General features: G+C 40.2%; 1 protein-coding gene across 1 annotated transcript; it reads right to left on the reverse strand.

Moving 5' to 3' along the window:
• Positions 1 to 14917: 14917 nt before the first annotated feature.
• Positions 14918 to 27999, reverse strand: morn5 (MORN repeat containing 5). Its single transcript, XM_067969484.1, has 5 exons — positions 27872 to 27999; positions 21381 to 21528; positions 21011 to 21119; positions 20424 to 20555; positions 14918 to 15900 (listed from the first exon to the last, which is right to left on the reverse strand). The coding sequence occupies exons 1-5, from the start codon at positions 27916 to 27918 to the stop codon at positions 15791 to 15793; spliced, it is 546 nt and encodes a 181-aa protein (XP_067825585.1). The 5' UTR covers positions 27919 to 27999; the 3' UTR covers positions 14918 to 15790.
• Position 28000: the final 1 nt, after the last annotated feature.

Raw genomic sequence — 28000 nt, forward strand, 5'->3', positions numbered from 1 at the left:
CATACAGTCTTTGTATGTACAACTTTGTATGTACAACTTTGTAATCTGAAAAGGGAGGTTTCACTCTAGTTCATGGATTATGCTGAAGCATAGACTCATGTCCTGTCATATGTGTTCTTGTACATAGATGTTTAAAGCGTTTTTAATCCAAATGTAAATTGTTTGTTTTAGCATGTGATGATTAAACATGTCTTGGCTTACAACAATTACCATTACAAAATGGATGCTACTTTTAAAATGTCAAGACACTGTTAATCAAGTATTTATTGTAAAATATAAACTTCTGTAAGCACTTTTAAAATTTTCAGTTTTTGTAACATTTAGACTTTTATTGTTGTGCGTTGTTAATGTATTATTTGTGTGATTAAATGCAATTAAAAAAAAGTGCTGCCACTTTGATGAATTCAAGCCTCCGCTAATATCATTTTTGTTTTAAGTTTTACCTTTCTCCCCCAAAGTCTCCCTGCATCAAACACCTTCCTGATCTGTGAAGATAGACCTCCATTGATCTCACTGAATAGATGGGAGATGTAAAAGGACAGCTCAGGCTCAGGCCCAAGACCAGGTTGGCTTTCTCTGATTTTCCCTCCACACTTGTAGGCAAGTGTCTAACCTGTGCTTGGAACGGCTCAGGTGGAAAACTCACCATGTGGAGAAACATGATAATGAACCCACAACTTATTATTAATCCCAGCGAGAGACTGGATTGGTTTCACTTTGATCGATTTACCTGGGTAATTGGTGAATTATTTCACCCTGCCTTTCGAGTCCTTTAATTCCAAAAAACAACAACAACGTGAACGCTGATGATGTCAACAAGGCAACTAGCTTTAAAATTCCTCAGACTGATGGTGTTGATCAACTGTGTTCATAAAGGCAGAGTCAAAGTAACACAATCATTGTGTTAATGACAATGAGTGTAAAATTGGGTGTCAGACAAAAGGCTACAGAATGTTTTTGTGGTTTAAAACACAGAATTGCTTCAAGTAAAAGTAATGCTGTAATAAGCTAGTGCTCTTAGTGCTGTGAAATTCAGCTCATTCACATTGCAGGGCGGATTTCACATCCCCAGCAACAAGTGAGATTGTGCGCGTGCAATCGTTAACTGCCAGTGTTGCTACAGCCTTTGGAGGAGCCTGAGAAAATCACCTTTTCTGTTTATTATATAAAGCATGAGGACTTTCCGAAAGCTGAGTAAAGCGTGTGCAGTTATATACTTATAAGAGGAGCAAAGAGTCTGACTGGATTACAATCTAGATTTCTTGTGTGTGATCAATATAACACACACTGATGCATCAACAATGCCAACATAAATCTATTACAATAATATTATCAGCAATAACAAACCTTAAAGCAAACACATATTTGTTTAGAAATCCGTGTGAAATAAATCTGTGATAATTCACACTGATCAAAAGAAATACAGAAAAAAGATAAATCTTTTCATAAATTAATGGTGTGTAGTTGACACAAGCCAGTGCAGTCAAAACAGAAAATGTTGGAAACATTCAATAGGTCAGGCAGAGTCTGTGAAGAGAGAAACAGGCCTTTCATCAGAACTGGATGAAATTAGAGATTTAACAGTTTTTAAGCAACTTCAGAACCAGGGTCAAAGACGGGGATGGGGGGGGAGGAAAGAACAAAGGGAAAGGTCTGTGATAGGGTGGAGGGCAGGAGTGATTAAATGAGAGAAGGGATGGTGGTGCAAGGCAAAAGTGGGTGGTAATGGGGTAAGTAAAGAAACAAAAGATCATAGAATCATAGAATGATACAACATAGAAGGAGGCCATTCGGCACACTGTGCCGCTGCTGTCTCTTTCAAAGAGCTATCCAATTAATCCCACTCCCCTGCTCTTTCCCCATTGCCATGCAAATGTTTCCCCTTCAAGTGTTTATCCAATTCCCCTTTGAAAGTTACTTTTGAATCTGCTTCCACCACTCTTTCAGGCAGTGCATTCGAGATCATAACAACTTGCTGTGTAATTTTTTTCCCTCATGTCACCTCTGGTTCTTTTGCCAATTACATTAAATCTGTGTCCTCTGGTTACCGACCCTTCTGGCACAGGAAACAGAGCAAATAAGGAGAAGCTATCAAGAGCCTTCATGATTTTGAACGCCCCTATCAAATCTCCCCTTAACCTTCTCTGCTCTAAGGAGAACAATCTCAGCTTCTCTGGCCTCTCCATATAACTGAAGTCCTGCATCCCTGGTACCATTCTAGTAAATCTCCTCTACACACTCTCCAAGGTCTTGACATCCTTGCTGAAGATGGGTCCAGAGGAAATGGGAGAGGTGATTATGATGTAAAGTTGTTGAACTCAATGATGAAGCCAGAAGGCTGTAAAGTGCCTAATCGAAAGATGGAGATATCTCTGATCAAGGGTGGATTCAAAACATAAAAGGTGGAATTTAAGTTGGAATCCATATGGAATAAGTCGGAGCCGGAGACAGTTGCTGTGGTAAGAAGAGTCCATCCTCAAACTTCTCCCTTTGAAGACATATATTTAAAGTACAGCAAAGGAGGGTTTGTGGCACAAGGGCCACATAGCAGTCTGAACTACATGGGAGGAAGTGGCTGAAAGGGTCAATGCTATGTAAATGAGATAGAAATTTGCCAGCCTTTGGAAGGTGAACCAAGGCAAGCCTACCCAAAATTTGCTTACTGAAAGTATATGGACATAACATCCTCTCAACCTGATGCAGCTTGATTGAAGCCACATGCAAAACAATCAGACAATCTTTCAGATCTTTTACTCATGCATATGCATATACAGATTGCTGTAGGGCAAACTTTGTAGCTGGCACTGAAATATGCAACCACTGTCACACTTGAATCTTTAAAAGTTGTGCCCACAAAGCAAGCTTCCAGCAAAATGGAAGTGTATGGTGTGTGCCCATTGGCTTGCACACACATTGGGCAGGATAAGCACTTGGGTGTAATTTCTGTGCACTTTCAGCATCCAACATCTCAACACTTTGTATCTGCTTGCAAGAGAAGACTTCACTGGAGGAGGGCCCTGCAATTGCAGGCCCATAAATAGATTTGAGGAGCTCACTCTTTAAACTCTGAGCCCATATTCACTCACTCACAGGCATGCACTCTACCTTGGCAGCATGACACACAATATATTGGCATGTCAACTCTATGTTCAAAGGGTTTGCTGCTGTCACCATTCAAAACTACCTATCTCATCTGTTTTTATAGGTGCCTCCGAAAATGATGATACAGCTCCTAGTACCAGCAAAGAAGCCAGCATCTCACAGCACCTTTCCACACTCATTCCACCTGGTACAAATGCCAGCATAGCTACATTCACTCTGGGGATTTAGCTAGTCAGGTTGCATTGAGAGCACTAAGTGAAACACTAAGCACAGGTGAAAAGGAACAAATAGAAGCAGCAGTAAAGAAATAGGAACTGCCAACCAGAGTACCAGTTGAGTCCTTCCTCAGCTGTCAAGTCCAGAGATTGGTATCTCACAGGACCTGCTGATACAGGAAGGCTGCTATCTGAGCACCAGTGCTTTATACAGTCATTTGAGAATATGCAAAGCACCCTGCAAGGTCTGACAGCAACTATGCAGGAATCCATCACCCACATGTGTGCAGTGGTGCATGGCCACTTAGCAAGAACTGCAGTCCACCATAGAGTGCTGGCAACTCCAAATACATCTGCAGCGGAGACTCACACCAGTCATGGTTTCTCTCTTGAATCCTCTGGCTTGAGACATTGGTCTCCAATGTACAGAAGCCTCTCTTGTCTGTGTGCAACATACTAGGAGATCAGATTAAGAGAACCTTGATGCAAGGCTTCACATACCTCATTTCTGGCTAGTAGTCTGTTCCTATGCAGATCACTGAACATGCTGAGGAAGTGCCTGGCAGCAAGGGCATGGCAGGAGAATACACGAATAGGGCAGCTGTGTCTTCGTGACGTCACATCTCTACCACCCAGACACGTCACTCAAATGACAAGAAATGGTGGCAAAAAGCAAGCAGCCCACTTTTTGTCACCTTCTGTGGCATTGCACATGGTATTAACGGTTGCAGGACTAGCTCATGACCTGGCATAAGGGGGCAAAGGATCACATCCATTTGAGAAGGCACCGATTGACATTCAGGAGTCAGACATCTCACTTACCCTTCCACCGGGGAAACACCTCAATGGAGCAGCAGAATAGGTTCAAGAAGACACATACCATACACAAGGAGAAGCACTGGGGAAAATATTGTTAATGCCACATACACTGCTCACTTGTAGGGAAACAAAATGGTTGCATTTTATTTCAACTTTGTCCAGAGACTTCACTTCTGATGGGATAAAATAAGGTAGCAGTAGATGAAAGAATGGGCATGCATGGTAGTTGAGATAGGGTGGGGGATAATGAAGGGCATGGTGGCCATTTGGCCACTGCATTGTACACGTGAAAAGGATTGGTAATGCATTGAGTGGCTAAGCTAAAAGTGCTGGCATTTAGAATCTGGAGCACTACATTTCCTAGTTGCAACAAGAGTTGACAAGCCATTTCATCCACCTTGCTCTCATTGTTCGCTGCTGCTGCTAATGATTGAGGCTGTATTTCTTTGACCACCTGCTGCATGTTAACTCCTCTCTCAATTGCAAAGCTGTGAATCAAAAGATTACGAAGATCTTGGAGACCCCATCAGAGCTACACTGCAGAAAACACCTGATCTGTTCAAGCTTCTGAACCTCTACTTTAACATGCAAATAGTATATTCCACAAAGATCCTAATGGAGACATATGCCTCATTATATTAGCATTCGCATCTTGTTCATGGTTGTCTTAAGTAGCCAGGACTATAGCGAATACCTTTGGTCTCCAAGGACTTATTTGTCCAGTCCCATGCCTCTTTCAAATAACAGTAGGTTGCTATAAAATGAAAGCATTGTGACTGCTACCAAGGTGGTGAACATTTACATAGGAACAGGAGTAGGGCCAGTCAGCCCCTCAAGCCTGTTCCTCCATTCAATTAGATCATGGCCAACCTGTATCTCAACTCCATTTACCCACCTTTGATCCATATCTCATGATACCCTTACCTAATAAAAATCTGTCGATCTCAGTCTTGAAAATTCCAATTGACCCAGCATCCACAGTCTTTCGGGGGAGAGAATTCCAGAATTCCACTGCCCTTTGTGTGAAAAAGTGCTTCCTGTTTTCACTCCAGAATGGCTTGGCTCTAATCTTAAGATTGTGCCCCTTTGTTCTGGATTTTCCCACCAGCGGAAATAGCTTCTCTGTATCTACTCTATCAAATTCTTTCATAATTTTAAAAACCTTAATTAGATCACCCCTCAACCTTCCAAACTCAAGGGAATACAAGCCAAGTTTATGCAACCTGTCCTCTTAATTTAACAATTTAAGCCCTGATATCATTCTGGTGAATCTGCGCTGCACCCCTTCTTCCTGAGTCGTGGTGCCCAAAACTGAACACAATACCCCAGATGGCATCTGACCAAGGTACTGTACAACTGAAGCATCACTTCCTCCACTTTGTATTCCAACCTGCTTGAGATAAAGGCCAACATTCCATTTGCCTTTTTGATTATTTGTGTACCTGTGCATTAGTTTTCGGTGATTTACATTAATGGACACCAGGATCCCTTTGCTCTTCCACGGTTCCTCGCCTCTCGCCATTAAAAAGATATTCTGATTTGCCTTTTTTGGATCCAAAGTGGATGACCTCACACTTCTCCAGATTGAATTCCATCTGCCACAGTTTTGCCCACTCACTTAATCTGTCTATGTCCCTTTGTAACTTCCTGCTCCCATCTACACAGCTTACTTTGCCTGCTTTAGTGTCATCTGCAAACTTGGATATACAACCCTCTGTTCCTTCATCCATGTTATTAATATATATGGTGAAAAGCTGAGGCCACAGTACAGATCCTTGGGAAACACCACTTGTCACATCCCTTTATCCTTCCTCCCAACCAATTACTAACCCATGTCACAAGGTTACCTCCAACTCCCTGCACTGTAATTTTTGCTAATAATCTCTTGTGGTTTCAATTTTTGTCTGATTACATTCCTGTGAAGTACCTTGGGACGTTTTACTACATTAAAGGCGCTAAATAAATGCAAGTTGTTGTTGTGTGGAACCTTATCAAATGCCTTCTTGAAGCCCATATAGACAACATCCATAGACATTCCCCTGTCCAGCACGTTAGTGACCTCCTCAAAAAATTCAACCAGATTGGTCAGACATGACTTACCATTCATAAATCTACTCTCTTTGACCAGCTCATATTTCTTCAAATTCTTAGTCACTCTGTCCCTGGTGACAGATTCCAGAAACTTCCCCACAACTGACGTCAAAAACATAATTCCCAAATCTAGAGAGCTTTGGAAAATTATGACTAACGCATATGCAATCTCCCCATCTGTTCCTTTTAATACCGTAGGGTGGAAACTATCAGGTCCTGGAGATTTATCTATCTTATCTATCTTTTTTTTTAACTTATATTAAATCCAATAAGTTCCTCTCCTTGGCTTGTTTTAATGTTCCCTTGGAATTTTGTCAGTGAAAACAGATACTAATTATCCATTAAAGCATCACCTGCATCTGTCTTTAAGGGCCCACATTCTGCCTTATCACTCTCTCAACATATTTATAAAAACTTTTATTGTTAGCTTTGATATCTTTTGCAAAGTTTTGTTCATACTCCCCTTTTGGACCTCTTATTACATTCTTTGTATCCCTTTGTTGTTTTTTACAGCTCTCCCAATCTGCTGAATTTCCACTTTTCCTTGCATCTGTGTAAGCCTTTTCTGTTAGCTTAATACTGTCTCTTAGCTTGTTTGTTGACCATGGTTGGTTAACTGCACATGTGGAGCTCTTGCCTTTTAGGGGTATGTACTGGTTTTGTATTGTACCAAATACTTCCTTGAAAACTTCCCATTATTTGTTTGTAGGTTTACCCATTAACAACTCAGTCCAGTTTACTGTGGTCAATTTATTTCTCATCCCATTAAAGTTTCCCTGATTTAAATTTAAAATCTTGGTTTATGACTCTTGCTTCTCTCAAACTTATATCAAATTCAATCATATTATGGTCACTATTCACAAGATGTTCCCTTACAATCAGATTGTTAACTAATTCTGGTTCATTACTCATCACTAAATCTAATATGGTCGTATCCATTGTCAGTTCTAAAACATTGTTTCAGAAAACTGTCCCGAATGCATTCCATAAATTCATTGCCTTTATTACTTGAGCTATTCTGCTTCTCTGTGAAAATTAAAATCTCCCATTATAACCACATCGTTTCTGTTACATGCTTCCCTGATCTCTGTATTTCTATATCCTCCCATTACATCACTGTTGTCAGGAGGTCTGTAGGCAACTCCCACCAGAATCTTTCATCCTTTGCTGCTCCTTAGTTCTATCCAAACTGTTCACCCTTACTGATGTCCTTTCTTTCCAATGCTGTGATTGTGTCTTTTATCAGTAATACTATTCCCCCCACATCTTTTTGAAGTTCCTTGTCCTTTCTGAAGGAAATCATGACCAACTTGTATCCATGTCTCTGTAATGGTTAGTGCATCATATCCTTTACAGGATCAGTTTCTGCGATTCCTCGTTCCCAGCATGTTCTAGGTTCCCCTTACCCTGCTGACTGTCTGTCACACACTTCTCTTCCTATACATGTAACTCTCTATTTGGTAACCTATCTAGATATTTCTCCTCCTTCCTTATGTGTCAAAGTGTTTCTATCTTGCACTCCAACTCAACGACTCTGAGTCAAAGTGACTCAAGAGATAGACATTTCCCACAGGTGTGGTTATCTGGGACAATCTTACTGTCCACAAGTTCCCATGTGCTTCCATTATCTAGTCCATATTTATTCATTTACTTATTTTACAGCAATTATTTATTTATCTCTAGTGCTGATTGGCCTTTTATACTCAATTATGATTCAGGTGGATTTAGTTTGGTTTCTACTGGTTACTTCTATTTCTCAGTTTAGTATATTTAGCCTGTTACATCCATTTACTTAAAGCTTATAGTTTGTTTTTTGCCCCTGCCTCTTATGCTGAGAACCTTGATTCTCAAAGACCATCCCAGCATCATCGATTTTATATGGGCTTACAAAGCTGCTAACTCGTTCCTAACATGGAACTGAGGAAATCGCACCTGGCAGTCAAAACTAATTTACATTATTCACAGAGCCTTACCGAGGCTCTTGCACAATTTGATTAAACGCACTCTTAGAGCATAGATCGTGCATGATACAAAAATCATATTTCATTAGAATTGTAAGAGAAACAAGCCCAAGGCCCGTTCACTAAATTTTCCAATCCCCACCCACATCGTGCCAGTGCAACTGGTATCCCCTGGTGGGTCCGCTCCTGGGGCTGGTGAAAACCACCATAAGCAGGTCCAGGATGTGTAATGTGACAGGGGCAAGCTGCTCCAACTCCAATTCTGAACTCCAATGGAGTGAGGTTACACTTTGTGTCTACTGGTTGGCTTGAAGCTTGCCACAACCGATGGGCACCACAGGACACCATCTGTCTAATCAATGATTAGAATGGGATTGCGATTTAACATCTGCATACATTTTTAGTTGACTGGGTCAATTTCTTGGTTTTAGTGGTGTGCTCCTCCTGAGGTTAGGACACTTCAGGTGATATTTGTTCTGGTGGCATTGGGCTCATGCCCAATGTCATGCTTTAAGCCCAGGCAAAATAGAGTGAACGCAACCAGTGAAGTGGTTACAAAGTTTACCCTTATATTCCACCAGCTACATTCCAGGATAACTGAAACAGACTTGTCCAACCGTGAGTTCATTTTTTAGGTTGGGAAAAGCAGCAGAAGTTGTTTATTCTTTAGCTGTTTGACAAGAAAACACTATCAGACTGAAAACCTTGGAATTGCCCAACCTGCAAAGGTTTCACACAAGCGACAAAAAGTAACTGGTTCTGGGGAAGTTTCGAATATGAAAGAAAGATATCTACATTTGCAGGTAGACTACTGCACCAAAATCTAATTTAAACAGGTCAAAAGTTCACTGCCTTTACCAAGTACCTCCCTTTAAATAATGGAAGCTTAAAAATTAAATTCAGATCACATAAGCAAACCCCTCACTGCATCTGTAAGAGTCACTTTAGGTCTCTCCAGAATACAAGGATTATCTAAAACATTCCCAAGTCACTTAATACAAAATGCATCTTATGTGGCTCATAAGCAGCATTTTAGAATGGATGGAAGATATCTAATTTACTATTTTTGTGGCTCACATGCTACTGACACTTCAAAAATCTATGACCTCAAGGACATTGTACTCAGGCAGATATATCACACTTCTATGGGTGCAGATCAAATTTCGACTTTCACATACGTAGAATTACATAGAATTTACAGCACAGAAACAAGCCATTCAGCCCAACCTATGCCAGTGTTTACACTCCACATGAGCCTCCTCCCACTATTTACTTCCTCTCACCCGATCAACATATCCTTCTATTCCTTACTCCCTCAAGTACTTACCTTGCTTCCCCTTAAGTGCATCTATGCTATCCACCTCAACCACTCCATGTAGTAGTGAGTTCCACATTCTCACCACTCTCTGGTAAAGATGTTTTTCCTAAATTCCCTATTGGATTTATTAGTGACCATCTTATATTTATGGCCACTAGTTTTGGACACCCCCACAAGTGGAAACATCTTCTCCACATCTACCCTATCGAACCCTTTCATAATTTTGAAGACCTCTATCAGGTCACCTCTCAGTCTTCTCTTTTCTAGAGAAAGGAGCCCCAGCCTGTTCAGTCTTTCCTGATAGTGGTACCCTCTCAGTTCTGGTATTATCCTCGTAAATCTTTTTTGCAATTTCTCCAGTGCTTCTATATATTTTTTGCAATATTGTGACCAGAACTCTCCACAGTTCTCTTAAGTGTGGTTTAACCAAGGTTCTATATAAGTTTAACATAACTTCTTTGCTGTTGAATTTTATTCCTCTAGAAATGAACCCCAGTGTGTTGTTTGCGCTTTTTATGCTTTGTTAACCTGCGTTGCTATTTTTGATTTGTGTATTTGTATCCCTCGATCCCTTTGCATTTCTACCCCATTTGGACTCTTATTTTCCAAGGAGTAGGTGGCCTCCTTATTCCTCCTACCAAAATGCACCATCTCACACTTATCTATATTGAAATTCATTTGCCGTTTACACACCCATTCTGCAAGTTTGTTAATGTCACCTTATATTTTGTCGCAGTCCTCCTCAGTATTAACTATACACCCAAATCTGCAATTTCCTATCAATGGCAGAATTAGTTTAACCAAATGAATAATACCAGTTGACAGAAATCAAATATGTTTGTTGCAATAATTCTTTATTTCATACAGTTTTGGCTGTAAAGTTTTAGCAATTACTTAGAATCTTTATCAAACATTGTTTGATACATTATCCCCTGAAGAGGTTTGGCTTCTGTCGATTCATAGAAATGGTTAATTATAAAATAATTATAGAATGGTGGCAATGTTAAGACTTTTGCAGTGGTTGACATTTTGTCAATGTAAAATACACTTTTCAGGGAAATGGGGGTGTTTGCTGATGATTGCATACTGTTCAGTTCCATTCACAACCCCTCAGATAATGAAGCAGTCCATGCAAAGAGCAAGACCTGGACAACATCCAGGCTTGGGCAGATAAGTGGTAAGTAACATTTGCACCAGACAAGTGCCAGGCAATGACCGTCTCCAACAAGAGAGAGTCTAACCACCTCCCCTTGACATTCAACGGCTTCACCATCGCCGAATCCCCCACCATCAACATCCTGGGGGTCACCATTGATCAGAAACTTAACTGGACCAGCCACATAAATACTGCGGCTACAAGAGCAGGTCAGAGGCTGGGTATTCTGCGGCAAGTGACTCACCTCCTGATTCCCCAAAACCTTTCCACCATCTACATGGCACAAGTCAGGGGTGTGATGGAATACTCTCCATTTGCCTGGATGGGTGCAGCTCCAACAACACTCAAGAAGCTCGACATCATCCAGGACAAAGCAACCTGCTTGATTGGTACCCCATCCACCACCCTAAACATTCACTCCCTTCACCATCAGCGCCGTTCCTTCATCGTCGCTGGGTCAAAATCCTGGAACTCCCTACCTATCAGTACTGTGGGAGTACCTTCACCATACGGACTGCAGCGGTTCAAGAAGGCGGCTCATGAATGAAAAAAAAACATCAGACAAAAACCATCGTTTACAAGTGTAAAACAGTACAAGAGAGCCAAAGTGGCCACAGCAGAATAGCTATCATATTGATTAGTACATTCTTTTCATTTGTCATTAAACCATGTATTATTATTATTGTAACATTAAAGAGAGTGCTTGCACATAAAGCAACATTGATCATTATATTGATTGCTAAGGTTTGAAAGGTGAAATTAAAGTTTGACCAACTCCAATAAATATAGGTCATCATGGGCACTCACACATCTGAAAGACTGTTCATTTAGTGTTGGACTAAAAGTGAACTTTCCAGCCCACCCCATCCTCCCTGACCTTGCCATTCAGTCAATTTCTTTTTCTCTCTTTCATTTTCCACCATTCAATTAAATTAACTATCCACTCTAACTGCACAAATGACAGAACATTGATTTTCATTATTGATGCATTGCAGCATATATGATTCCTAAAATATCCCTTGCAAGCTACTTTTCCTCCACAACTCTTCACTTGGTTCCCAATGGGCAATATTTGTATCTGAATCCTGGTGATCAAGTAGAAACTTTAACTCCGGTTATGCTGCACATTTGAATTTCCAGCAAACATACGAACATATGGACATACGAATAAGAGCAGGAGTAGGCCATTCGGCCCCTTGAGCCTGTTCTGCCACTTGATAAGATCATGGCTGATCTGATTGTGACCTCTACCCTACTTTCCCATCTACCTACTATAACCTTTGACTCCCTTGTTAATCAGGAATCTATCTAACTCAGCCTTAAAAATATTCAATGACCCTGCCTCCACCGCTCTCTGGGGAAGGGAGTTCCACAGACTCACGATCCTCTCAGAGAAAAAATTTCTCCTCATCTCCGTCTTAAATGGGAGACCCCTTATTTTTAAACTGTGGCCCCAAGTTCTAGTATCTCCCACAAGGGGAAACATCCTCTCAGCATCTACCCCTTCAAGTCCCCTCAGGATCTTATGTGCTTCAATAAGGTCACCTCTCATTCTTCTAAACACCAATATATACAGGCCCAACTTGTCCAAACTTTCCTCATAAGATAACCCCCTCAGTCGAGTGAACCTTCTCAGAACCGCCTCTAAAGCAATTATGTCCCTTCTTAAATAAGGAGACCAAAACTGCACACAGTATTCTAGATGTGGTCTCACCAATGCCCTGTACAACTGTAGCAAAACATCTCTACTTTTATATTCTATTCCCTTTGCAATAAATGACAACATTCCATTTGCCTTCCTAATCACTTGCTGTACCTGCATACTAACTTTTTGTGATTCGTGTACTAGGACACCCAGATCCCTCTGTACCCCAGAGTTCTGCAAACATGGTTAATTAGCACTAAGTGTTTGAGTATAAATTGTGTGGGTATTTGTTTTGGTTAAAAGGAAAATGGAGAATGCTGCAAATGTGAAATAAAATCTGAGAATTCTGGTACTGTAAAGCAGGTCAGTTAGCATTGGGAAGAGAAAGATAGGTTAACATTTCGACCAGGGCCTTTTCATCAGAAGATCCGATGACAATCCTACTCGAACAGATGCTGTCTGATCTGGTCATTCCCAGCGTTTTATGTTTATTTGTCGTGACTATAGGTTTGAGTTAAAACCCCCACCTCTTTTTATAATGAATGGAGTTGGCCTGGATAGGATGCAGATTTGCATCAGACTGCTACTACTGAATGACGGTAATCTTCTTATACTTTGTGCAATTGAAGAAAATAAAGCACTGCAGACATTGGGCTGGGAATTTAATGCCATGTGGTGCATGAGCTGAACCAAGGCAACCATACGTACAAACCTTAGGAGAGCTTGGGCTCAGATCATCCAGATCCAAATCATAAATGTTATTGACGTACCCTTAGGGTATTTAAACATAGCCCCTGTGCAATTTACCCTTGTTCCACTCATCATAAAATAAAAAAATGAAGAGATTTCAAACCCGAGGGTATTTACATTGATTGTGCGGGACTGTGATTTAAAGCACTAGTATATTACAGGAAGCAATTTCAAGCCTGGAACAAACAGTACTCTTTGCTTTGTTTACACAACGTATAATTACTGACATAATAAATCCTTTAACAACTGAACCTAGTTTATAAAAATAAAAAATACTAATTTAAGGAGGGAACTTAAATTGTTACAGTATTGCATTGAATTGTGTGTTATATACTGCTATTTTGATAAATGTTAATAGTCCTATTAAAAACTGCTTCATGTCTAGAAGTTCTAATGAATTATATCCCAAAAAAAGATTTTTTTTTTCATGGAACAATGAAGGGCTTCTAGAGTGCAACTGTTTTGGATAAATGATTTTCCTCTGCAGTCTTTTAAATATATCTTGTGGGTAAAACAAGTTACGTGATCCTAAAATCTTTACATTTGTGACTCAGCACTGGAATTCTTGCCACAGGCCCACTATAGTCATTCTGGCGTCCATAGGTTCACTGTTTTGGGGGAGCATAGAAAGATACTGAAGCCTTGAGTCTGCAATTACTGTGGATCTAAGCTGGTGGTTTAAAATAAAGTCCGCCTCTGACACCTTACTTATTTGGATATTCTCCATGTGTCAGCCTGCACAATGATTAGACTAAGTAACTGTGGTAGGCATCACAATCTGCCACACCCTGTGGTCACCCAACATCCAAAAATGCAAGTTTTCCAGAAGCGGTCACTGGATAGCAATAATCTTGCCTCCTGCCCCATTTACGCTGGAAAACGGGGCGGCAGGCAAGTGAATTTTTTTTTAAAAAGAGTCCCACCCAACGCCTGCCGGACTCGGTGGTCAAGGGGGCCTCGAGCCAGCACTCCCCCCGAAATAAGCACTCCCCCCGAAATATTTATATCAGGGTTCTAAGCCCATTGTAAGATTGCAACGTGATTTTTGTGGGGCAGGACGAACACTCCTGCTCCTCCTGGCTCCATAAAACTACTCTGGCCTGCTGCCAGTCCCTGCGTGGCATCCCCTGGAATCGTTTCCCCTTCTCCATGTCCGTACTGTCGGCCCACTTGGCGTAGGAGCTGGTTCATTTCCCACCCTCCCTGACCAGCGGGATGTCTTGGAGCTGCAATCGATGCTCGCTAGGTGGCTCGGGCTGCTCGCTGCTGTGATCGAGCGGACAGCGCGGTCAAAACGCTGGCCGCTTGCCTGATTACCGCAGCAAACCAAAATTGGCCCCACTGTTTATCTAATCCCTTCGGTGTAGATCTGATTCTTCCTATGCATATGTTCAAAGCAGAACCTGCAACATTAGTGTTGAGATGAATCGGAGGATGAGGGGATACAATCACACATTGCCACTACCACATTAGAAACATTTCAGTGTCCATTTATTGCTTTTATTTCCCAAATGAGATGAGCTAGGATTAACTTCCTGCCCTAAGAATCAACATACAAATCCCCTTCTATTATTGTGACAGACACAGAGCACTAGCATGTTTATAATATAAATAATTTAGTACAGCTGCACTCTTCTACTAAATTCAGGACTGACAAAGGGTGTAATGTGAGTCATTATGTTTCTTAGACAAGTAGTTTAATAACCTGTTGTTGGTGTACAGAAGACTAGAAAAGGCTTGTGTATTCCGATAAACACTCCTGAAAGACTATCAGCTCCTGCCCGTCGAAGGTGTTACACTAATTAGTTTGAACTTACAAATACAATAAAATTCAATTAGCTGAACAAGTGCACCAAGATGTAAATGTATATCTGGTTTAATATAGAGGTTATAAAATTCCATCTTACAAAGTAATGAGCATCTTTCCCATTCCCCCACAAACGCTTCTGTTAATTGTGTTTTAATTACTTTTTACTGGTAAACAGTATACAGAAGGTGTACCTGATTTATGTAAACCACAGAAGCACACAAAGTTTCCACCTCATAGTCATATCTATAAAACTGAGTAGCTATCAAGGTATCCTTAACTTATACCAGGAAAATATTCACAGCATTTAAGGACAATATTCCAAATCAAAGCTACAATCCACAATCATGAATGTCAGGTGGTAAAAGGCAGGATCATAGCATTCAGTTGGGGACAGCATTTGGCTTAAGTTAGTAATCCTGTAGTAATAACTACCTTAGGCTAACTAGATTGGGGATCAACTACAACTTTAGCAGAACAGTTTTATACTGAAGGATTTATACAACATATATCAAGGCTACATGTACACATCAGTATGAACACTGCTCTATTTACTTTTTTTGACCTGTACTAATCAGCATGTGGCAGATCAAAACTGTGTGCAGTATAATTATCAGGACAGAAAAATGTGAAATTGAAGAAATTATGAATCGTATATCTTACATGAATTATGTGCAGAAGATAAAGAATTGAGAAAGATTACAGTTAGTATTATTTCCTTAAGACTCCCCAAATCCAAATGCATTAAATCATAACTTTAAAAAGTTAATGTGAATGAATTTTTGTTTCTTTTAAAGAAAAGGGATGATGTGTGAAGAGCATTTAAATTCAACCAATTCTGTAAGGTTCGTTAAGTAATGCTAAACACCAAAGGAATGAGGATACAGGGAGGCATTAGCATGGGTTCCAAAAGCCCGGCTCCAATATCACGAGGGGTATCTTGGTAGTTGTTGCTGGTGCAGTTCAGGCCTGTATCCTGTTATCTGATCCCAACCTTTCCGACAGGTCCGGACTATCCATTCATGCTCATCATCATCTGAAAATACAGACAGACATTTTCTTGTAATTTGTCAAATGAAAATGGAACTTTGCCAGTGAAGTTCAGGCTGCAGCATGCTGCAATTAGATTTAAATTGACTCAATCCTTCAGACCCAAACATTTGTATTTTTTGCATCTGCAATCAGGGAAGGCTCCAATAATGCACTCTGTTATTTTATGACTTACGATGGGCATCATGTCAGACCACCACCTCCTTGTTACATCAATTACATCTGCTAACTTGCACTTTTTGTCGCATACACCATTCTGCTCAGGGTGGCCATGTACTGTATTACAATAGTGGATGATAAACATATTTCAGCTTCAGCAGAACCCTGTAGGATAATTGCAGTAGGTTTCATGGCTAATTTGAATCAGTGCAGCTGCAACCTCTTCAGTGGTAACCCATGAAACAAGATGAACTGGCCTATTGTCATGAACAAGGCTTAAATCCTTCCCTGATTGTTCATAATTGGTGACGATGGCCTTAACAGCCACTTGACTAGCCTTTTCACACTCTACCTGGCTGTGTGGCCACCAAATTAAATCCCAGATGCCCAGGCTGATTCCTGCCAGCTGCATGGAAACTAACTACTTTCTCTTATTCTCCCTCACCCTGTGACACTGGGTCAAACTCAAGAAACACATTTTATCACTTTTTAAAGCGCAATTAATCCTTGTGGTTTCAATCGTACTAGCTACCAGCTAACTATAATTACCATTTAGCTTAACTGCAATTGTTTGCATATGGTAATTAAAGCTTAAATACAATTGCGCGGCATATTCTCACCTTTTTGTATAATTTATTCTTTGAGACAGCAGCTACATTTTCCCTTTTTAACATAGCACAACTCTATAATCAACTGGAAATTGTTATTTGGCTGGGATTTGATCATTGGCAGGATCTCAGTCTTACCATTTTAACTTTGCAAAGGAAAACACTATTCAATATTTTAATATATTTTTCAAACATTTGGGTAAATGTATCAAATATATATTCTCCAATATAACAAGACTTTGAATATAATCATTGTGTATGATTTGCTCTTTAAATTGTCATAAAATTTAATTATATGATAAAACACACTCTTTATAATGTAGTTTTTCCAAAACAGTGTTAAAGAGCAGGACTAGTGTAAAAGCAGGCTTTTATTGTTCCATGTAACATTCTGTTTAAGTTCATTTTATGATTTAACAACAAGTGGCAGAAGAACACTGCTGTACTAAATCCCAGTAGTTAGGACCTAAGGTTTATTTTCTCAGTCCAGTAATTTAAGTGATAAAGTAGGTATTAGTATAGAATGGCATTCCCACTTTATGCTCGTGTCTACTTTTTCTCTAATATTAGCAACAGGATAAAATATAGCCCTTAGTACCTTCTGCAATATATAATACACATTTTCAATGTCTAATGCTTTATTTTGTACTACAGCACTGCTATTGCTAGCAAGCCTGAATATGAGGGCAGCTCTGCAGCACTACTGTATACGATTTCATACAGTATCATTTTCAGATACCTCCCCCTCCCCCTTACACTGCTGTGGCACAGTGCCCAAACCCAATGAAAATTCATCATAGTCAGTGAGGGAGTAAAAATGAAATCTAAAAAATGAACCACTGGGCTAATCTGGAGGAAGGTCTAAAAGAAGAGCCTGGAGATCTTTTTGGTTGGGTACATTTTCCATAAATAAGCACCATGCTATCTACAGCACAGTATACTGTAGGTATCCTCAGCTTGCCAACCAGGGTTTGTGGGATAACACCAGCATAATATTTCCTATTTTGCTGTTAAATCTAGCCATGTTATGCTGCCATGTTCATATTGATACTAAAGTGACAATACAACTCTGGAGTCAAAAGGTGTGCACACATGCACAGTACTGCTTTATCATTGGGCAGCTAGCAGTGTCTGCTGGCTATGCATTGCACTGTACATGTTCTAATCTCAGACACCTTAAAACAGCAAGGAGTGGTCACTATTTCACATTCTGTTTCTCCCCTTATGCCTTAAACAAGTAGAGGGAAATGCATCAATGAAGAATGAATGAACACAGAAGCTTGCAAGAAACAACATATCTACCTCTTTTTGCCCCAATCTGTTTGTTAAAGGGTAAAGCAACAGTCAGTAATGTTTTTTCAAAGGAAATAAGAACCACAATTCCCCAAAAGTACAGTATTTGCTGAACAGACAAAGGTTATAGCACACATGTAAAAGCTTACCACGGTATGTATCACACACAAGCTGCACGGCATTTATGTAAGAGATATAGGCCATATGTAAAGGAGGTAACTGCCATTTTCACTGCTGCTACACCCAGCTGAGATATTTGACAAAGTAAAACCAGGCCCTTGGTTACCAACATAGCTTATCCTACTCTCAGATACCACTTCCAGTTATTGTGAGATTATACATGTTGGAGTTGACACTAAGAAATACCCAAGTCACGTGGTACCAAATGGAAGTGAAGTGTCAACACTTGGCTAATTTAGAGAAAAACTGGTATCCCTCTTAAACAGTGCAAAAAAGTCATCATTGTTAAAGTGCCTTTCAGTAGTAAAGATCAAAAACTAGTCCTTTACAAATCTGTATCTTTTCTGTAATAAAAATAAGGCAGGGAGATCTGGTAGTTTAAGCAGTTTATTTCAGACTATAAGATAAAGTTCCATGGTTGAGCATTCTTTGAGTTTTCCCATTTTGGATCAATGAGGTTTGTCAGCCCTTGGCCAGACTGGACACAGTTTGTGCAGAGAGTTTCAGGGATACGTAAATGGAAAGCTGATAGAATGCAATCCATCCCACCTGAACTGTGCCCCTTGTTGCCATTGATGGGATGGCATTAGCAGCAACCACAGATCATTTGCCCTCTGGTACAAAGATGCATATCTGGTACAAAGATGCATAATGTGCAGCACCAATGTAGGGGGGGAAAATCAAGTGGGGAAAAAAGAGAATGGGCACAAATAACATTTAAGAATACATTACTTACTACTAGAAATCAGGGAATATCTTTGAAACATCTCGGCACACATACTCTTGTAAAGTACTTCAAACACTTTGAATGGCCCCTGAGCATTAGACAATTATTTTTGTACATTCTTTAACTATTAGCTACATAAAGCTTTTAGGAACTTTAATGAGAATTTACAGCTACTGTGAGTTGCTTTCTGTACAATGTGTTTATCTCAGTCCATCTACTTGTTTTAATTGTCAAACTGTGAGCTGGGAATATTCTTTAGACTTTCACTTGCATTTAAAAGTAGTCACATTCTTAAATTAGTAATCTACATTTTAAACAAACAAGGAAAACAAAAAAAAAGTTCCATTTTTGATGGAGATGCTACATATTAGAAAACTGTGCCCTTTGCTTGTCAAGAACAAATTAAGTACAGGATTGCCAAAGGAGGGACTGTTTTACACCCTGTTAATCAGTGAAAAAAACACCAGTCTCTACAGAGAACATTCAAGCACATGGGTTAAAGGCCAAGGAACCTGTGCATCCTTTAAAGCCACTCCCAGACCTAAGAGCGAGACAGCAGCACTTTCTGCTAACCTGTCTGGTCTTTGGAACTGCGTAAAGAGCTTCCTGAATATTTCCTACCATCTGCTTTTGCTAGCTTCAAGCCCTGGCCAGAAGCCTTGGTGTTTCCTGTCCCTTCCTGCGATGTCTACACAGAAGTAGCTCTAGGTCTGTCCCTTTTATCCCAGCCTTCTTTCTCGGTTCCTCTTGCCTGCAGCTGTTCCTTTACTCTTCCTCTACAGCCCTGGCCTTCTGGCCCATACTATCTCTCTCCAGGGAACCCAGTTCCTCTGCATATTGGATACCAACTGCCCTCAATTGTTTTTTTTTTCTTGAAGGAAGGTTGTTGGCAATATATCTTTTTTAAAACACCCCCGGTGATGGGTTTGGCTTTTATAAACCAAGAATAAGCTCAAGGCAGTTTGATGTACAAAATGAAAGTAATCAAATTTTGTGCAGGCAAAAGTAGAATTATACATGAAATACGGGAAGCTACTTTCGTACACGAACAAGACAGAAATGTCAGAGAAAAACATGCATCTTATTAGTCCATAAAAGAATTAACATTTAAAGCACAAAGACTGTTAATTCTGACTCAACTCGCAGTAAGAAGTAGTTAAATTCTGCACATAAGCAGTAGGATTCATTGAACTTATGAAATTGCTTTCATTCAGAAATGTAATTAGATGTACTTCAATATACTTCAGTATTATTTCCCTGTAAAACAGTCAAAATGGCACCAAACTCAAAGTGTTGTGATGCCTTGTGCAAAATTTACTATTTTAAATCACAAAAACATGGGATATGTACAGGTGTTTATGCATTGAAGAGGTGACAAGAAACAGAGAAGCAAGCATAGGGAATTATTATGTGACTGATGCCAGTCAAACAATAGATTAAAGATAACTGTTGAATGCCACAGAGTCTTGAAGAAAGGAAACAAATTACCAGTTCATATTTCAAATCTGCAGAGCAGACTGGATGTGTTTCTAAGAAACTTACCAGCATTACGAAGAAATTCATTCTTGTAATCAGTGATTATTCTGGTTTTTGGGTCATAGAAGCCATCGCCACAGTCATAACATCCTTCTGGAATTGTTCTTGGAGGATCCAAGTTTGTGAGCTGGGAACGACCTTAGCCAAGTGCAGAAATATCAACAGATTACAACAATATCCACTGTATATACGTGTCTTACATATAGGATAATAGATGGATGGAAGTGAGTTCAGCACGAATGCAGTCAAGTCTAATTATGTCACAAACCATGAGAGCAAATCTTGAGTGGTTTATGAAAAATTTTCCAAGGCTAAATTAATCCCTAAATACAGCTGTTATTCTTTATAATATGTTTTGCTTTTGGGTTAATAAATTTCCTGAGCATGGTAGAGATGGCATGATGCAACTGAAAGGGTAGAAGCTATATACCATATAAGGTAGAATAGCAGTAATTCCAGTCACATATCATAGTAGCTTACCAAGAAATAAACTATTGTATAGTAATATCTTACTACATAAATATGCTTATTTATTATTTGCTCTTTGCTTTGTGAAATATTATGTATCTTTTGATGCTCTCTTATAAACATACCTGCTGGTTTCAATCCTTTACATATTTCAGTGTAAAAGCGCCTATCGTAACCATCACAGTACTGCCAGTCTTCTTCATATTCCAATCCATCTGCAAATATGTAGTTACCCTAAAAGACAAGTATAGCGAATCAATAAATGTCAGATACAGGTTGGAAGCACTGCAGAGCTGTTAACATCAGAGAAAGATTGCCTGGAAGACATTTCCAATCAGAAAGAATGAAAGCATGTAAGATTACTTATCACACAAAGATCTTTTTATTTTTAAGACTAACAAACATCAAAACATTTTTGAACAAAGCTGAGTGATTGTCACTCCCAATGAATGACAATATTTGGTCTGATACTGTCCAAAGATATTCAAATCGGACCTGTATTACGACTCCACTGTCCCAGGTGGCTACATATTTGTTTCCATTGGGAAAGTATAAGGTTCCATTGCCATGAAACATGCCGTCTCTCATTTCTCCCTCGTATCTTGTTTCTGTTGGGAGAGTGTACACCCCAAACCCCTCCATCCTGAGAGAAAACAGAAAGCAGAAAATAGAAAGTTGCATTAATATTGGCTGGCTATTCATAATGACACTGAATGTGACAGAATAAAAAGAGTTTCCTTCCGATGTTGCTTGTCTCACTCAAACTGAACCATTTCTCAATAAAATCACTATACAATGCATTGGCCAGTTTTTCATTTACTGCTGCTCTGATCTTGTGCAGATTCTGAAGGAGTTGCAAGCACTTGCATAGAACTGCCATAATAAGAAAGTGTTTTTTTAAAGTAAAGGGGGTCGATTTTAACCCTGTCCATTTGCAGGATACTGGGTGGGTAGGCAATTAAAATCGACCAGGTGCCTTACCTGCCGATGTCCCGTATGGATCCCCAGTCTTCAATCTTAACCTGCTCTTCTAAGCAGGCAGCAAAGGCGTCCGCCTGAAGCCGATGGGGGTCCTTCTTTAAATATGCAGATCAGAGTCTGATGATGTCATTAGGCCCCGACTGCTATTTTAACCATTATATTTGAACTGAGCAGGGAAGCTGCTGCGGCTTCCCACCTGGTGAACTCTAGTCAGAAGAGGATCCAAAGCAGAAGACGTCATTCAAGTTATGTTTTTTCACTTTCTTTTGAACAGTTGTGCTCCTCCAGGCCCCACAAGGAACATTTAGGCCTCCCCTGCCTTGGACTCACTCCTTCCCTACTGTGAGACCCCCCCTCCCGGAAACCTAGTCCCCTCACTTACCTGAGTGCTGGGAGGTTGCCAAAGGCTGCCCTAATTTATTCAGGCCAGCACCCACTTCTGGGAAAGTTGGCCAGCGGCATGTTAATGAGACCCGATTAAAATCACTGCAGCCTCATCCCACCATGGGCGGGCAGGAATATAATTGAAGCCAGTGGGTTCCTGTCAGAAACCTGCTGGCAGTTAAAATCCCCACCCCCAATATGTCCTGTCCTTTCACCCCTGTGTTTGAATCCATCCCAAACTAATGGAATGGAAGTCTTGTCTCCAAAAGCTGTAAGACTCCTGTGTGCAATGAATTGACGCAATCTCAACCCAATACTGGGTGTGGGTTCACAGCACAAAACTGCGCACAATTTGCTACAGGCTCCTTATATCAAGCAAGGGCTAAAGATGTTAGATGTGAATAATGAACAATTTGCACTGGTGAAGAAGGGGATGCTTTCCGAGGTTGGGGTAAAGGCACATTGGCCTGTATTTTCCAATTCTGCCCTGACCCCAACAGACCTTCCGAGGTTAGGCTAATTATAATAATTGAGGCCGGTTCCTGGTGGTACTTCTGTCCCCAGGTTGCCGGCTTCAGATGGTGAGTGAACAAGGAACCCCTGTGGCACTTGCTGCACCACACCGCAGCCGGCAGTGCTGGTCATGGAAAAATGTTTCTCTTTAATCCTTTTTTAAAATATCTCGCTGGTCCAAATGCAATCAATAGCTCTATGTTCATGCTGTTCAGTGTTGTTGTGGTGTTAATGCATCAGATAACATATTTCTGTCATAAATGTTTAATTTGAATATGGGTGTATTCAGCATCCTGCAGAATGACTCCCTGCCATATTTCCTCGACTCCCCCACCCAGAAACCAACTGAAAAAGGGCAGAAAACGTTTGGAAATTCCAGGCCATTGTTAATCTCCATTAATCTTCATCTGGCCAAGCTACACCAGCAGTAACATTCTGACATCCCTTTCTTTGATTGGCACAAGAACTCATCAAAAAAGTTGTGTATGTAAAAAGTTGAATAAATGAAAAATTTATATAAACATGATATTATCAAAATTTCTAAAATGTTGGTCTGAACTATCTAGGTTTATAAGAGTTGCAATAAGTAGGAACTGACAATAAATGGTTTCCACTGGATTTTTATTCACTACCAGAAACATTGAAAGGATTCACCCCTGACAGAAGCTCGACACCATCCATGACAAAGTAGCCGGCTTGACTGGCACCCCATCCACCACCCTAAACATTCACTCCCTTCACCACCGGCGCACTGTGGCTGCAGTGTATCATCCACAGGATGCACTGCAGCAACTCACCAAGGCTTCTTCGACAGCACCTCCCAAACCAGCGACCTCTACCACCTAGAAGGACAAGAGCAGCAAGCACATGGGAACAACACCACCTGCACGTTCCCCTCCAAGTCACACACCATCCTGACTTGGAAATATATCACTGTTCCTTCATCATCACTGGGTTGAGGACTTGGAGCTCCCTACCTAACAGCACTGTGGGAGAACCTTCACCACATGGACTGCAGCGGTTCAAGAAGGCGGCTCACCACCACCTTCTCTAGGGTAATTCGGGATGGGCAATAAATGCTGGTCTCACCAGCGACGCCCACATCCCATGAACGAATTTTTAAAAAAGGTGCACTTCCTTCAGTGGATTCTTCCTAGTACCATTTCTTATTTGCCAAATAAAATCATAGAATCATAGAAAGGTTACAGCACAGAAGGAGGCCATTTGGCCCATCGAGTCCGCACTGGCTCTAAGCGAGAGCAATCCAGCTAGTCCCACTCCTCTGCCCTTTCCCTGTAGCCCTGCAAATTTTTTCCTTTCAAGTACTTATCCAGTTCCCTTTTGAAGGCTATGATTGAATCTGCCTCCCTCAGGCAGATCCTAACCACTCACTGTGCAAAACGTTTTTTCTCATGTCACCTTTGGTTCTTTTGCCGATCACATTAAATCTATGTCCTCTGGTTCTTGATCCTTCTGCCAATGGGAACAGTTTATCTCTATCTACTCTGTCTAGACCCTTCATGTTGGCCTTTTTAACTCTGTTGATTTCATATCATACACAACACATCCTAGTACGTCGGGTTTCACTCACCACATGTGTAAAGCGGATGGTAGAGTGTTTGCACATTGTTCTCACTAGAAGTGAGAAAGATTTGTGGTGATCGAACAGGCTTCAGTATTATGCAGTTGATCATGGCAAATCATTCACACTGTCAAAGGTAGCACAAACTAGGTGATGCAATATAAAAACCAAGAACAGAAAATAGGGAACTCAGGCAGAACTATTTCACACAAAGGCCAAGATACATTTGGGATCAGTTACCAGGAAGATCTTTGAAGCAAAAAGTATAAGTGGGTTCAAGAGACAACTGGATATGGTTTCTAGAGATTGAGGGATAACATGAAAAGGTGGGGCTGAGATCAACCAAAAAGGGTGGGCTCCAAGTTCAAATAGTCTTTTAATGTTACAAAAATCTCCCACATTCATAAACTTAGAAAATAAAGAAAAAGATCATAAGCAAGATTCAAATCTAACACATCACTAGGTGTTTTTAAATTCCCTTTGTTTTAAACAGTAGTGAAAGTTTGGTGTAGACATAGTTTTCATCAGTAGATGTCTCTGGTGCAATTGAGAAATCGTAATTTACTGTACAACCTCTTTAAATAGTGCTAATGACATCTAGAGGGTGAATTTCCTCTTTTACCAAAAAACAAAAGCACATCTGTTTTTCTTGGTAATTAACAACCTGCCAACAAAATTGCACTCTCAGAAATCGCGCTTCAAAGCTCCCCGCATTGCAACTTCGTGAGTCGTTAACCAGGGACAAAAACAGGCATTCTCCTGGTTTTCATTAGAAGTGGAATTTCAGGCCCCTACTGGCAGAAAATGAGTACTGCACCATTATTTTTTATTTATCAGGACATGTATTGTTGAACGGTGTTACAGTCAACACACAAGATATGAACTTCAATAGTAAAAATGAATGAGAAGGTGTGGAGAAATGTGCATGATATTAAAAAAAAGGCTGGAGAAGTGTTCAGGGCTGGAGCAAACTCTCTGGGTTCAAGTGACTGGATAAATCACTTGATTTTATTTTTGTGGTTTATGACGCCATCTGAAGCTTCCAAGATGCCACAGGCTTGAACTCAATCTCAGCTTTCTGTAATTGTCCATATAATCAAGATGATTTGTCATTTGATGCAGTGGGATTGGGCAACAGTTCAGTTATGCTGTGAAAACAGTGGTTTGGGACAACATATTCTAATTCTCTTTTTAAAATTGTATTTTCAAAAGTTTGCATTCATAAATATAGAATGGCTTCACAAAATATATACGTACAATCAAGGTTTGCAGAGCACTGATTTGAAACCAACATTTCAACAACAGTACAAGCATATAATGCATTGATTCTACAAATTTAGAAAATATTAGCCGAGAGATTACTATTGCTGGTATTTGCGTATGGCCAATTAATGCGTTGGCATGGCATTCTGCTTTTCACTTATGACAGAAGCATTACCTGTTTAAAATAAATGGGCTAAAGCCCGTGTCCTACACATGTGTTAAACATGTGCACACTAACATTTTAATCACAAACTGGAATTATGCACAGTAGGACTAGCCTTTTACTGTGCACTGAGGTCGTGAATGTGCAAAGGCTTGAACCGTCATACATGCATGGAAATCAGATAAATATCACCAGGAAAGGATCAGTTATACAGAGCGAGCTGTTTGAAAGGAGTAAAATTCGAGCTTCAGCAGCCCGTGATAGGGTAGCCTTGAGGGCAAAACCTATTGGGTAGATTTCCAACAAGGCATGGATAATTTACTGAGTAAGCTCAAAGATTTTTTGGTGAATTAAGTTTTATGTGTTTGCAATGATGGAAAATTTATTTTTTGTACTATATCCTCAGGTTACTGACAAAGCAAAATGGCGGCTGAAAGCATTTTCAAAAAAATATTTTGATTGATTTCATTTGTTCTCTTTCTCCTTGCAAATAATTTGTTGATAGATTTCTGCTGATTCTTCGTTGGTAGCTTTCCTATTTGCTTTCATACCAGCATCATTCAGTTAACAGTGATTGGTTTTCTTTTGTTGCTTTTCTATGAATGACAATGATCCAATCAAAAAAAGTATGATGGGCTGCATGACATGCATTTTGCACACTTGGTGCTGGAGAATATATTAATGAGGAACGGGAGGGAGCAAGGATGGAATGCTGAGACTACAAGCAGTTATTAACCCTTTAAACACTAGAACATTCATTTGTTATGCTAAAGGAATGTAAAATAATTATTTTTCCTCTCGGATGGGCAAGAAATCAGTGGGCTAGAACTTGCCAGCGAGGGAAAAGACTTACTTATTGCTCATAATGTCTAAACAGTGCGACGCAGCAATAAACAGAACAAATATTGTTCTGTGTAATACTGCCAAATCAACGAGTTAAAATTTCCAGAGCTGGAGCTGTACAGTCCTGTGGTCAGGCTGCATCTGAAATTCTGCATCCAGTTCCGGTCTCTGCAACATAAGACCTTAAAGGCATTGTAGAGGGGAGCAATAAGGCTGGTCCTCAGTGTCCAAGGGAAGGGTATTTAGAACAATTTGATAAACAAGGACCCTGCAATCTTGAAAAGGGACATTTCACAGGATATCTTATAGAAATGTATAAGATAATTAACAGCATAAAGTAAATCAGAAAGAATACTTTCAGAAAAACTAGGGCAGCAAGAGAAGATGCCACAGAGTCAGAGTTGTGAATGGCAAATTTAGGACAGAATTTAAGAAGAGGATGATAAACAGCTGGAACAGCTTCCCAGGAAGGGGACTGAGGCCAGCAGACTGGCATCATTTAAGAAACAGATAAATACGGTTATCAGAAAACAGCAGAGTTGGTAATTTGGATGGATGAGATCAGATCGGATGGCCGGAAAGACTTTCTTCATCTGAATTTAAATTGTGAAAATTTCCTTTTTTTATTCCAGTGGTTGGGAGCGAATAAAAGAATCATGACTTACTTTAAGAGTTCAAATACCATCAAGATCAAATTATAGATTCACTCTGTATCTTCCATTTTTTTTAGGATGTACTACAGTGCCAATAAATTAAAACAATGCTTACAGATAAAATAGTTTTAGAATTATACTGATTAATTGAAAGTGGTAAGAGGTTATTGAAATATCTATCATCGTTGCAGAATAATGTTGTCACACGATTCACAGAATTCATGTTGTGGTTGAAAAGAACGTTAAGAATATCAAGAGCTTAATAAATAGACGGTAGAATTAAACAGAAAAACTGCAAATGTTGATAAACAGAAAACTCTGGAAATACACAGCAAGGCAGTCAGCATCTGAAAGGGTAAAGGGCGACAGGTGAACGTTTCCGTTTTCCAGCTAAAAAAAACTATTTGCTTTTCCCCTTTCAGCTGGTGCCCAGTTGCAGCACTTTCTGTTTAAAGAGCAGCCTCTCCACCTGCGGCTGCAGATGATGTCTCCCTCCCCAGTGAAGTCAATGTGAGGCCCTTGGTCCCTTCTCCCAGTGCTTCTCCTTAGGTCACAAGTAAGCTGACATTTCAGTCCGGTCACGATGGGATCGTCCTTTCCATACCTGCCATTGTGGTACTCCCCGATGTAGCTGCTACCTGTATACTCCATGGCTGCGCCGCCTTCACACAGCGACCCGCGGACCGCTGCACCCCAGCCGGCTTCAGGCACAACAATGTCACCATGGCAACGC

The sequence above is a fragment of the Heptranchias perlo genome, chromosome 31 (genome assembly GCF_035084215.1).
Source record: "Heptranchias perlo isolate sHepPer1 chromosome 31, sHepPer1.hap1, whole genome shotgun sequence".
NCBI classification, from domain to species: domain Eukaryota; kingdom Metazoa; phylum Chordata; class Chondrichthyes; order Hexanchiformes; family Hexanchidae; genus Heptranchias; species Heptranchias perlo.